At 51.0% G+C, this 12,686-nt stretch overlaps 2 protein-coding genes across 5 annotated transcripts; both read right to left on the bottom strand.

Annotated features, from left to right (window-relative positions):
- Positions 1–1,347: 1,347 nt before the first annotated feature.
- On the bottom strand, positions 1,348–8,850 carry SLAMF1 (signaling lymphocytic activation molecule family member 1). 2 transcript variants are annotated; one of them, XM_056510002.1, is made up of 8 exons: positions 7,229–8,850; positions 6,700–6,929; positions 5,120–5,440; positions 4,197–4,478; positions 3,187–3,294; positions 2,124–2,191; positions 1,523–1,660; positions 1,348–1,436 (listed from the first exon to the last, which is right to left on the bottom strand). In XM_056510002.1, exons 2-8 carry the CDS (start codon positions 6,749–6,751, stop codon positions 1,392–1,394), a joined length of 1,014 nt encoding a protein of 337 aa, XP_056365977.1. In that variant the 5' UTR covers positions 6,752–6,929; positions 7,229–8,850; the 3' UTR covers positions 1,348–1,391. The 2 variants fall into 2 exon arrangements, with proteins under 2 accessions (XP_056365977.1, XP_056365976.1); XM_056510001.1 differs by lacking the exons at positions 6,700–6,929; positions 7,229–8,850 and having other exon boundaries at positions 4,759–5,212.
- Positions 8,851–8,900: 50 nt separating this feature from the next.
- On the bottom strand, positions 8,901–12,606 carry CD48 (CD48 molecule). Of its 3 annotated transcripts, none has more exons than XM_056510009.1 (4): positions 12,041–12,606; positions 11,304–11,624; positions 10,433–10,598; positions 8,901–9,713 (listed from the first exon to the last, which is right to left on the bottom strand). In XM_056510009.1, the coding sequence occupies exons 1-4, from the start codon at positions 12,090–12,092 to the stop codon at positions 9,524–9,526; spliced, it is 729 nt and encodes a 242-aa protein (XP_056365984.1). In that variant the 5' UTR covers positions 12,093–12,606; the 3' UTR covers positions 8,901–9,523. The 3 variants fall into 3 exon arrangements, with proteins under 3 accessions (XP_056365984.1, XP_056365985.1, XP_056365983.1); XM_056510010.1 differs by having other exon boundaries at positions 10,433–10,687; XM_056510008.1 differs by having other exon boundaries at positions 10,433–10,687; positions 11,265–11,624.
- Positions 12,607–12,686: the final 80 nt, after the last annotated feature.

Below are 12,686 nucleotides of genomic sequence, written 5' to 3' on the forward strand. Positions count from 1 at the left end.
AAAAATATTCCAAGTTTATTTTCTTTTCCCCTTCGCCACAATCCTAGCGCTTGGACCTGTGGACACCTGAGATAATTTGGGATTATAAAATCCCTCGGATCAGTGAGAAAGGATGGGAATGGGAAAGTTTGGTGGGGACGTGGCTCCTTCCACAGAGGAGTCCCCAAAATTTCTCTCTCCTTGGGCCAAAATCCGGTGGATTTGGGGTTTTAATGCATCCCAGAACTCAAAATAGGAAACCACTTCTCATTTTTCCTCTTTGAATTCCTTGTGAACTCCCTCTGGAAACTAGGACCAGGATGAGGTTGGAGTCCAAATCCCGACACTCTTCCTCAGGCTGAAGAGTGGGAATGACCATTCCCAGGGTCACAGGTCTGGGAATGATCATTCCCAAAGTCACAGGAGTGGGAATGACCGTTCCTGGGGTCACAGGAGTGGGAATGGTCATTCCCAAAGTCACAGGAGTGGGAATGACCATTCCTGGGGTCACAGGAGTGGGAATGGTCATTCCCAAAGTCACAGAAGTGGGAATGACCATTCCCAGGGTCACAGGTCTGGGAATGATCATTCCCAAAGTCACAGGAGTGGGAATGACCATTCCCAGGGTCACAGGTCTGGGAATGATCATTCCCAAAGTCACAGGAGTGGGAATGACCATTCCTGGGGTCACAGGAGTGGGAATGGTCATTCCCAAAGTCACAGGAGTGGGAATGACCGTTCCTGGGGTCACAGGAGTGGGAATGACCGTTCCTGGGGTCACAGGAGTGGGAATGACCGTTCCTGGGGTCACAGGAGTGGGAATGGTCATTCCCAAAGTCACAGGAGTGGGAATGACCGTTCCTGGGGTCACAGGAGTGGGAATGGTCATTCCCAAAGTCACAGGAGTGGGAATGACCGTTCCTGGGGTCACAGGAGTGGGAATGGTCATTCCCAAAGTCACAGGAGTGGGAATGACCATTCCTGGGGTCACAGGAGTGGGAATGGTCATTCCCAAAGTCACAGGAGTGGGAATGACCATTCCTGGGGTCACGGGTGACCATTCCCAGGGTCACAGGTGTGGTAATAATCATTCTCAAAGTCACAGGAGTGGGAATGACCATTCTTGGGGTCAGAGATGAGGGAACGGCCATTCCCGTTGGGATCCTCCAGCATTCCCAGCTCCGAGGCGCATCCAGAGCCTCTCTCCCTTCTCACATCGCTCCAGGATCCCGCTGGAATTCCTCAACCACAACCAGGGCAGGTTCCTCACCACTGTCCAGCCCTCGCTTGACCATCCCGCACCGCTCCGGCCACCACGCCGGACACTCCGGAGAGTTCTGCCCCAGATTCCTCTGGGGTGGCTCAGGGATTCCCAAAGGATTCCCCAGGGATCAGCGGATCCCAGGAGAGGCTCAGGCCACGGGAAGAGTCACGCTGGCGTAAACTGTGGTGGTGTCCTTGGAGGGGACAAAATTGGGGGGTCAGCGAGGTGGCCCGGCCAGGGTGTGCCCCACAGGAAGGGGTTGGGGACAGTCCCTCTTACCTGGGGGTGTCCCCGTGGGGTTGGGGACGCTGCCGGGGACCGGGGGGCTCCGTCGGTGGCCAGGGGTGGCCCAGTGGCCGCGGCGTAGATGGTGGTGCATGAAACAGGGGCGGCGTTGGGGACGGTCCCTTTGGGCTTCTGAGGGAGGGGACAAAGGGTGGGCAGCGACCTCAGACACCTGAGGGGCACCTGAGGGGTCTTGGGGGGCACCTGAGTGTCCCCAAGATGTCCCTCGGGGACACTCTGGTGCTGCCACCACGTTTTCCTGCTGGGTCTGTGCCCAGCGGGGCTTGGAAAAGGTGGAAAATCCTGGAGTTTGTCCCCAAAGCCACCGTGGGAATTTCCCAAATTCCCGGTGACCAGGGGCAGCAGGAATGGGTTACCCCCACCAATGTCACTCTCTCCCTTTTTCTCCTTTTCTTCCCCCTTTCCCCTCTTTTGTTCCTCCTTCCCCCCGCCCCATTTCCCCCTATTTTTTCCCTTTCCATCCTTTCTTTCCTTTCTCCCATTTTCCTCTTTTTTCCACCTTTCTTCCACCTTCTCCCCCTTTTCCACCCTTTTCACCCATTTTTCCCCATTTTCCCCCATTTTTTCCACTCACCTGCACCTGGGCATAGATGGTGGCGCTGGTGGCACCGATCGGAGTGACCTGGGAGGGGACCTGGCAACCTGTGGGGGGGTCAGGTGACAAATCCTGGGATTATCCAGGTTGGAAAAGAATTCTGAAATCACTGAGTCCGTCTGGTGTTGTCCCGTCTTGGTCACTCCAAGGAATTCCAGGAATTCCCTCCAGGGATGGGGATCCAACCCTCCCTGAACTCCATGAACGCTTCCCAACCCTTTTTCCACGGAAAAATCATCCCAAAAATCCAACCCTGGCCCAACTCACGGCTGTTCTCGCCTGTCCTGTCCCATTCCCTGGGATCAGATCCCAAATTTCCCCCGGAAGATCCCAAAATTCCCCCTGGATCCCCCTTTTCTCCCCCAGCTCACTCAGGAATTCTCCTTTTAGGGATTTTCTCTCCAATAAACTCATCCTTGGTCAGGGATGAGCTGGGAGAGGATCCCAAACATCCCAATCCAAATTCCATCCACATTCCCTCAGGATGGGATTTCTGAGGATTTTTCGGAGGATTTCTGAATCGTTTGGTCATTTCTGGGAATTTGTCTCCAGCCAGAGAATGGGAAGAGATGCCGCTCTCTCCAATTTTCGGGTTGGGATCATCCAATTCCAGTTGGAATTGTGTGAGATGCTCATGGACACTTATTCCTAAATCTGTGGGAAAGTCCATTTTTATATTTTGATTTTTTTTTTTTTAATATTTCTCTTTATTTTTTAAGCCATTTCTTCCCCCTGCCTTTTACACTTGGAGGAAAAACTCAGTTTTTCTCTTTCCCAAGGGTTGGGATAATCCATTCCAATGTTTCCAACTCTTCCAGCAGGAATTTTCTCCTGGGAAGGGCACTCAGATCTTGGAAGGGACGTTTGGAGTCGCCATCCTTGGAGGTGTCCAAGGAACCACCGGACATCAAGTGACCGGATGGGGACCGGTCACAGCTCGGACTCGATGACCTCGGAATTCTTTCCCTCCCAACCTCTGGGATTTTGGGAATCAGCCCTTGGGGCCCCTCCTCCCCTAACTCCAGCACCCCCCCAAACTCACATTTGGCTGAGTGGGTGGCCCTGACGGTGACGATGGCCACGATGATGATGACGATGACACCGAGAGCCACCAGCGGCACGAGGAGCTCTGTCCTCACCCCGGGGACACCTGGGACAGGAGGGGACACTGGGAGGTGGCACCAGGACACCCAGAGCCTCTTGTCACCTCATCACCTGATTTTGGGGCTGATTTTTGTCACCTGTCACCTGATTTTAGGGATGATTTTTGTCACCTGATTTTGGGACTGATTTTTTATCACTGGGGCTGGTTTCCATAATTTTGCCCTCTGACTTTGGGGTGATTTCTGTCACCACTGTGCCCTGATTTTGGGTCTGAATTTTGTCTCTTTATCACCTTATTTGGAGGCTGAATTTGTCACCCTTGTCACCTGATTTGGGGTTGATTTGCTGCAGGAAACCAAGGGGAGGAAACGCCTCTGAGCTCTCTTTGTTTGCCTTATTTGAGATAAAAACCTGCTGGGGGCTGGATTTGGGGTCAGAAAAAAAACCAACCCCAAATTAAAAACGCCCCTGGTGGCTTTAAGGGGGGTTGTGGGATGGAAATATCTCAAATATCTACAGAAATATCTCCAATATCCATAAAAGTCTCTCATGCAAAGGTGGATCCCATTAATCCAGAGAAATACCTGAAATATCCAGAGAAATCTCTAAAATTTCCACACAAATTTCTCAAATTTCCACCTAAATACATCAAATTTCCACCCTGCCCTGACAGCACTGGAATATCTCCAGAGCTCCCTTCCCACCCCACAATCCTCGAATTCTGGGATTCTGGGATTCCAAAATTCTGTGATTCCAAAATCCCGGAATTCTGGGATCCTAAGGTTCCCGGATTCTGGGGTTCCGGGATTCTTGGATTCCAAAAGTCTGTGATTCTAGGATTCTGTGATTCCATGATTCTGGGATTTTGGGGTTTTGGGGTTCCAGGATTCTGGAATTCCATGATTCCATGATTCTAGGATTCCGGGATTCCAGGATTCCAGGACCTACCCCGCTGCTCGGAGCCGCACTGGGAAGAGTCGAAGGCCACGTCGCGGCTGCTGACGCGATTCCTGGCGGTGCAGACGCAGCGGATGCTGTCATTCCATAGGGAATAGGAGACGTTCAGGACTCTGCCATTCCCGGAGCAGATCCCCCTGGTCCTGTTATCCCAGCTGTCCCAGCTGTAGGAAACCTCGTCCCCCCTCTCCGAGGTGCAGAGGAGGGAGAGGGAGCAGCTGCCGTTGGACAATTCCCGATGGAGGATCTGGATGTTGGGATCGGCCACCGGCTCTGGGAAAAAGCAGGAATTCCGTGATTTGGTTTTCCACCTCCTCAGTCACCACCTGCATCCCAGACCTGCCCCCAAAAGGCTGAGAACATCCAGAAAAAACCCCCAGGAACATCCAGGAAAATATCAGGAAATTCCAAGGAAAGGCTGGGAATATCCAACAAAATTCCAGCAAAAAGCTGGGATTGGCCTCCAGCTCTGGGAAAAGGGAGAATTGGGAATTCCAGGATATTTTTTAGGACTTCGAAGTAGGCATTCCCCATCCCCTTGACTGCCACCCACCTCCCAAACTTTGTCCCAAAATGCCAGAACCGTCCAGTAAAAAGCCAGGAACATCCAGGAAAAAAGCCAGGAACATCCAGGAAAAAGCCAGTAACTTCCAGGAAAAAGCCAGGAACATCCAGGAAAACTCCAGGGTCATCCCAGAAAAAGCCAGAAAGATCCAGGAAAAAGCCAGGAACATCCAAGAAAAAGACAGGAACTTCCAAGAAAAAGCCACAAACATCCAGGGAAAAACCCAGGAACATTCTGGAAAAAGCAAGGAACATTCCAGAAAAACCCAGGAACATTCCGGAAAAAGCCAGGAACATCCCAGAAAAAGCCGGGATCTTCCATCATGGCTATTCCCAGATGATTTTTTTACCGAACACCTGCAGCTGGATCTGCCAGAGCTCCTCCTCTGGCCCCTTGCTGATGCTGTACTCGTAGAGCCTCTCGTCATCCCGGCTGGTGTTGAGGATTTCCAGGGAAAAATTCCCCCTGTGGAAACGCATCCGCTCCCGCTTGTACTCCGTGACATTCCCGCCGGAAATCTTCAGCAGGATTGTCTTCTTCTGTGACCCCTCCATGGTTTTTTTCCAGGTGGCTTCCCCGAATTCCTCGGTGCACTCCTGGAACTTGCGGGGGATCTGCAGGAGAGTCGGCTCTCCCAAAATTCCCAACTGCGTTTCCCTGGCTCCGATCCCTGGGAAGAAGGGAGAGAGAAGGGTTCAGGCTCACAGGGATCATCCTCATCCCAATCCCCGAGAAATCCGGAATCCAGGTGAGAATTGATGCTGGATCCAGCCTGGTGATCCACAGGATCCCAGATCCAAGGGAGACATCCCAAATCCAAAGGTGAAACCTCATATCCAAAGGGGAGACCCAAATCCAAAGGAGACACCCCAAATCCAAAGGAGAAAACCCAAATTCCAAAGGAGTCTCTTTCCTAACTTCAAATATTCTGGAATTTTGGGAATTGCAGCCACCTGGGAGCGTGCTTGAGTACAAATCCCACATTTTCGTTCTGGTTGAATTGGTCCCAGGTTGGGATTTTTGGAATAAAAAAATAAAATTTGAAGGGTTTCATCTTCAACGCCTCCAGATTTCTGTGGGAGGACTTTTCCCCCAAAAAACCCTTTGTTGCTTTTTGTTCCAAGCCAATAATTCAGATTTTCCTCCATTCAGATTTTCCTTGATTTGGATTTTCCTCCATTCATATTTTCCTCGATTCAGATTTTCCCTCATATCTGGGCAAACAAATTTTGTTTTTGTAGGAAATTGTGGGAGGAGGGGGAGGAGGAGCAGGAAGAGGAAGAGAAGGACGACAAGGAGGAGGAGCCAAACCTGGAGCTTCCAAAAGCAGAGAAGGGTCCCCGCCCATTTTTCCCAAAGTCTTTTTTCCATTGGTTTTGCCCCGGAAAGAAAATTTAAAAGGAAAGTAAAAAGGAGGGGAAGAGGAAAGGAAAGGAAAAGGAAAGAAATAGAGGAAAAAAAGGGGAAAAAAGGGAAAGGAAAGAGGAAAAGGGAAGAGGGAAAAGGGAAAGGAAAAGGGAGAAGGAGAAAGGGAAAAGGGAAAATGGAAAAGGGAGAAGGAGAAAGGGAAAAGGGAAAGGGGAAAAGGGGAAAACGGAAAAGGGAAATGGGAAAAAGGAAAAGGTCCTTCCAGCCCAAACCATTCCATGATTTTGTTCCTTGGAAATCGGCCCGGTGATTTGAGCCAATCCACCCAGAATCTTCCTCTGCAATTCCCAGCCCCTCAGGGCTCTCAAACGCTAAAATTCGCCCAAATCCTTCACTTTTCCAGCTAATTTTTTAATGATCATTTTTTAAATCCCCTCCTCCCTCTGGAAAAGTTTCTCACACCCCACCTGGAGCACCTCCACCCTAAAGGCCCCAGAAAAACCCCGAAATCAAGGAAAAACACCCAAAAATCCCCAGAATTTGGGAGGAAAATCAACGTACCCCAAAGAGCTCCAAGGGTGAGGAGCAGCTGGAGCCAAGTTCCAGAGCCCATCCCAGGATCACGGAGCCTCCACCGCTCCCAGGTTCGGAGAAGGTGGTGATGGCAGGATTTTCAACGCCGGGCCTCGCATTTCCTGTTTTTGATGTGAATGAGTCGAAATTTTTGCTTTTTCCTCTCGTCAATCGGAAATTATTCAAAGCGTGGGGGATTGTGCTTCACGCCCCAATAGCTGTGGAGAAAAGCAGAAAAATGGATTTTGTTTTCCACCAGAATTGCCTCATCCTGATGAGGGTCCTCAAGAGAGAAAAAACAAAAGAGGAAAAATTCCAGTTTTAAAGGAATTTACTGGATTTTTCCAGCTCTGGGGAGGTGGAAGCTTCAAAGGACATGGGCGGCTCCTTGGAACAACCCAAAATCTGCTCCATCCCCCCGAAGGTGGGAAAACCCCAAATTTCTCAGGAATATCCCATCTTGGAGCTCCATAGGATCCACAGCAAGGAGAAGGATGGGAGGTCCCCAAAAACTCACCTGGGAGAAGCCAAATCCTCGTTCTCGGTGAACTTGGGTGAATTTGGGGATGGGTTTGGTCCTTCCTGGAATGACTGGGAAAGGCAGGAAAAAAAATTCCAGTCGTGGATCTGATGCTGAGAAAATCTTGACTGGTTTTAGTGGAGGAAATCCGAGGGATTTTTGTCTTTTTTCTTTCTCCAAATTTCGCCGCTTTTCCCAATTTTCAGGGTGTGGGGTGGGAATTCCGGGATCCCTGAGGTTGGATCCAACAATCCGAGCTGTGACCGATTCCTTGTGGTTCCAAGGATGAGAATTCCAGGATTTTGACCCAAATCCAATCCCAGATAATCCCAGGATCCTGCTGCTTTTCAGGTGAGCTCAGCTCAGAGGTTCGCTGCTGAGAAATGATATTTGAGCGACCAAAAAAACCCTGAAAAAAACCCGAAACCACCCCAAAAAACCCTCACGTAACGTCCTCTGAGTTCCTCCTCCCTGCTGAGAAAGCACCTGATGAGGTAAAAAACCCAAAACTGTCATTTCCCAAAAATCAGACTTTTCCAGAAAAAAATACGGTCGGGGAAGTGCAAGATGAATAAATCTGGAAACAACAGCAGCGGTTCCCCCCGGAAACTTCTGGAATTGGTGCTTGGAAGGATTTTGGGGTGGTGAAGTCGTTGGTTTTGGGGTATTTGGGGTATTTCAAGATTTTTTTGGGGGGAATTTTGGGATTGGGGGTGTTTTTAGAGGCACAAATCCCACCTGGAATTCTCATGGCCAGGCTGGATTTTTCCATCGATTTCTCCATCAATCCAACCCCCACGTCCCAACAGGAAGATTTTCGATCCAGAAATGGTCCAGAAAAGTCAAAAAAATCCCCCCAAAAACCAACTTTCCCCACCTGGGCTTGGCTGGAATTGGGCAGGACAAAATAATGAAGTGAAATCATCCAGGAAAAAATTCCTTTTGGGAAACGTTTTTGTGCAAGGAACATAAAATGACAGGAAAAACCTCTTTTAAGTGGAAATAATGATCCTAAATCCTTTCTTTTCCCCATCAACTCATCCTGGAATTTTCTGGCTGGAAAACCAAGATTCAGCACCAGGATCAATATTTATTAATTTCCAGATGTTTTCTTTGATATCCTGGATTTTATATGCGGAATAAAAGCTCGAAATCTCCACATGGGAATGGAGCAAGACACCAAAAAATTATTTCCACTGGAAAAATCAACTTTGATGTTAAAATCATCATCCAAGGAGCAGAAATTATCCCAAGCCACTCCTCAGGCAGGGCTGGAATTGGATTTTTCCAAGGAATTCCCTGTTGGCCCTTGGGTGATTCCAGCCTTGGGAATCTTTGCTTAAAGTGGAACTTTTGGGGATTTTTGGAGGTGAAATCCCCAATTTTCTCCCTTTTTGGGCTGCATTGGTGGAGCTGGAAGAGTCCCAAATTTTTCCATATTTTTTTTTCTGAGGGATCATCTACTACATTCCCAAGATTTCTTCCCACTCCGCTGGATCTGTGTCCCACCCTCCAGAGCCAGATCCTCCTCTAGGGGACAAAAGAAGGAATTTTGTCCCCAAAAATGACGCTCGGGGGAAACATCTCAGAGATTTTTCCACCATCCCCCTGCATCCCTGAGCTGTGGGATGTCCCAGCCCAGGAAAAAAATCGAGAAAAATCAAAAAAATGTGGTGTCCAGAATCAAATTTAATGTGCAAAGAAACGTTTGGGAAAAACCAAAACTGACCCCAAACCCTCCCCAGCCAGGAAAACCAAAGGTGCCACCACAGCTCTGCTCTTTGAGGGCATCCCAAAAAAAAGGAGGATTCCCCAAAATTCCCCAAAACTGAATGAAATGCTCAGATTGGGTCCCCCTGCAGATTTCAGGGAAAAATTCCAGATTCTGAATTCTAGTTCAGAGATGATTTTCAAATTAACCATAAATTAAACTATTCCCATTTCCAAATTAGCCACAAATGAAATGATTCCGATTTCCAAATTAGGTATTAATGAAACTATTCCGATTCCCAAATAAAGCATAAATTAAACTATTCTGATTGCCAAATTAGCAATAAATTAAACTATTCTGATTTCCAATTTAACCATAAATGAAATTATTCCCATTTCCATAACAAACATAAATTAAATGATACCCATTTTCAAATTAACCATAAATAAAATTATTCTGATTTCCAAATTAACCGTTAATTAAACTATTCCCATTTCCAAATTAACCATAAATGAAGCAATTCTGGCGATTCCATTCCGCTTGACCAACTGTGTTTTTCTGAATCCGGGGATTTGGGATCTTCATCCAGGCGTTGTCCCCGTGGCGGTGGAAGGTGAGGAGGTGACAGCAGGTGACAGGAGGTGACAGGAGGTGACAGGAGGTGTCACCTGCAGTGTCCTCAGGCCACGGGGAGCAGGAGGAAGAGGAGGACGAGATGTCCCAGGGCCACCAGGGCGCTGGGCGTGGCACAGGTGACAGAGGAGGATTCCCCTGGAGGCAGAAGGAGATTCAGGGGTTCTGGGATGGTCCCCAAATTCAGGAAAGAGATTTGGGAAAGGAAAATCCCACCAACCCCAGGGATCCACCTTGGGAATTGGGATCTGCTCCCAGGGAAAGGGGGATCATTTTGGGACAACCTCCCTGACCTCTTCTGATTTTTGGGGGTTCAGGGACCCCCCCCCCAATAGCCCATGGGTTCATTTTGGGGTTCAGGGATCCTCTGACACCACAGTGGGGTCAATTTTGGGGTGGAGTCAGAAATTAGGACAAAGGAATGGCCTCAAGCTGTGCCAGGGGAGGCTCAGGGTGGGAAATTTGGGAAAATCCCGCCTGGAAATGGCAGCCAGACCTTGGAAGGGACTCAAGGGAGAGTTGGATTGACCATCGCTGGAGGTGTCCGAGGAATTCTGGAGATCCTTCTGGATGACCATTGGGGTGTCCGAGGAATTCCTGCAGATCCCTCTGGATGACCACTGGGGTGTCCACGGAATTAGTGGACATTCCTCTGGATGACCATTGGGGTGTCTGAGGAATTCCTGGAGATCCCTCTGGACCACAGAGGATCAGCCCCATTTTGGCTCAATGCTCTCCCAACCCCAACAATTCTTTAGGGTTGCTCCGAAAGCCCCCAAAGCCCCCCAAAATCCACTCTGGGGACATCCCAACGCCAAGGCCACCCCTCCTGGGGCCGTGTCCGGCCGTGGCCGCACCTGTCCAGCTGCAGGGCGGCCGGTAGGTCAGCGAGGCGTTGTTGGAGGACACGGGGTTGCTGACCCGGCACACGTAGGTCTCCACGGCGGGGTTGAAGGACACGCTCAGGACGGGGCCGTCGTTCCTCGAGAGCTTCTGGTGCGGGATCCACTCGTAGGTGACGCCCTGGAGGGGCACGGAGCAGCTGAGGGTGGCGTTGCACTGCCGGGCGTCGCCGCTGGTGGTGGCCCCCACGTGGGGCTTCGGGACCAGATCTGCAGGAGAGGCCGGGGTGGCACAAAGGCCCCGTGGAGCTCAGAATGTCATAACGTCCCCAAGTCACCTGTAGGACATGGGGACAACGCCCCCAGGATGTCACAGCATCCCCATGAGCCTCTGGGACATCCCCCAGGATGTCACAGCATCCCCATGAGCCTCTGGGACAACCCCCAGGATGTCACAATGTCCCCATGAGCCTCTGGGACATCCCCCAGGATGTCACAATGTCCCCATGAGGCTCTGGGACATCCCCCAGGATGTCACGATGTCCCAAACCCACCTGGGGTCACCCGGACAGCCCCCAGGATGTCACAATGTCCCCAGCCCACCTATGGAGCTTTGGGACAATCCTCAGGACATCACAATGTCCCCAGCCCACCTGTGGGGAAGTGAGACAATCTGCAGGACATCACAAGGTCCCCATGGAGCTCTGGGACAATTTCTTGAGGATGTCACAGCGTCCCCAACCCACCTGTGGGGCACCTGGACAACCCCCCATGACGTCACAATGTCCCCAACCCACCTGTGGAGCTTTGGGACAATCCCCAGGATATCACAACATCCCCAACCCACCCATGGAGCTCAGGGACATCTCCCTGTCCCCAAGCTCACCGTAGACCCTCAGCCGGACCCTCTGGACGCTCTCCTTGCCGGTGTCATCCTCCAGGTACAGGCTGTACTCGCTGCTGTCCCCGAGGCTCAGGTTACTCATTTTTAGGGTGTGGTTGTCAAAAAGCTCCAGACGGCCCCAAAAGCGGCTCTGGGGGTACCTGGGCTCCTGCCCCTGTTTCCGGATGGCGATTGTCACCTGGTTTTTCCAGCGCCAATGGATTTGGGAATATTCCAAGGGATCTTGGGGGCTGTGGGGGTTCAGAAATGCCACCCCACCGACGGCTCCGTTCACCTCCAAGGGTTGGGGTTCTTGTGCCCACGCTGACAAAAAAACCCCCAAAAAATGAGGATGATGTTGTGAGGCCTTTCCCGGGTTTCATCCCGCTTGGAATTCCAGATGTGTTTAAAATGCAAATTAACTCGAATATTAAAACCAAAATTCAAATAACTCCACCATTCCTGGAGCCCTTTGCCTTTAGCGGGGCAGGACAAGGATTTGAAGTTTTCCTACCCCCAAATTCCTCGGGGATTAATTTTTCCCTCACTTCTGCTTTTTTTGGGATTCCCTGTGGGGACAGTCTGTCCCCCACCCCAAGGTGTGGTGGCTCCAGTGGGGACGGACCCGGTGCTGGCACCTTGTGAGAAAAGGCACTGTGGGGACAGGGTGGGGTCACCCCCATGTCCCCAAGTGTCCCCAAAGCCACGTCCCCACCCCAGCGCCCCCATCCACCCCGTACCTTGCACGATGAAGAGGAGGAAGGGGAGGTTCAGCTTCAGCCCCAGCACCATCTCCTGTCCCCAGTGTCACCTCCGCGGGTGGGACACGCCCAAACCCCCACCCCCAAAGACCCCCGAGGACGGAGCCCCCCAAAATCCCCCAAAAACCGGGGGAGGAGCTGAAGGCAAGCGGCAGAGACCACGTCATGGGGTTCCGGTTCCTGTTCCTGTTTCCATTTTTGGGGGGTGTCACAAGCCTGTCACAGACAGCCTGACAGGGACACCTCCCCCAGCATGGCATGGATCCCCCAAATCCCCACCAGAGAGACCCCAATGGAGTGACCCCAAAGCTGTCCCGGTGACCAATGGGACACTGACCCCACATCTGGGTCGCCAGAGTGACCCCAAAACCTGGGGGCAAGCCGGGAGAAATTTGGGATCTGATCCCAGGGAATGGGACAGGACAAGAGGGAACGGCCTCAAGCTGTGCCAGGGAGGAAAATTTGGGATGAGTTTTCCACGGAAAAAGGGTTGGGAAGTGTTCAACGGGATCAGGGAGGGTTGGGTCCCCATTCCTGGAGAGAATTCCAGAAATTTGGAGTGGATAACCAGGTGAAGATCACTTTGGAATTCTTTCCCCTCTCACTGATCTCGGCATCTCTCGTA

The sequence above is a fragment of the Oenanthe melanoleuca genome, chromosome 25 (assembly GCF_029582105.1).
Source record: "Oenanthe melanoleuca isolate GR-GAL-2019-014 chromosome 25, OMel1.0, whole genome shotgun sequence".
NCBI lineage: Eukaryota > Metazoa > Chordata > Aves > Passeriformes > Muscicapidae > Oenanthe > Oenanthe melanoleuca.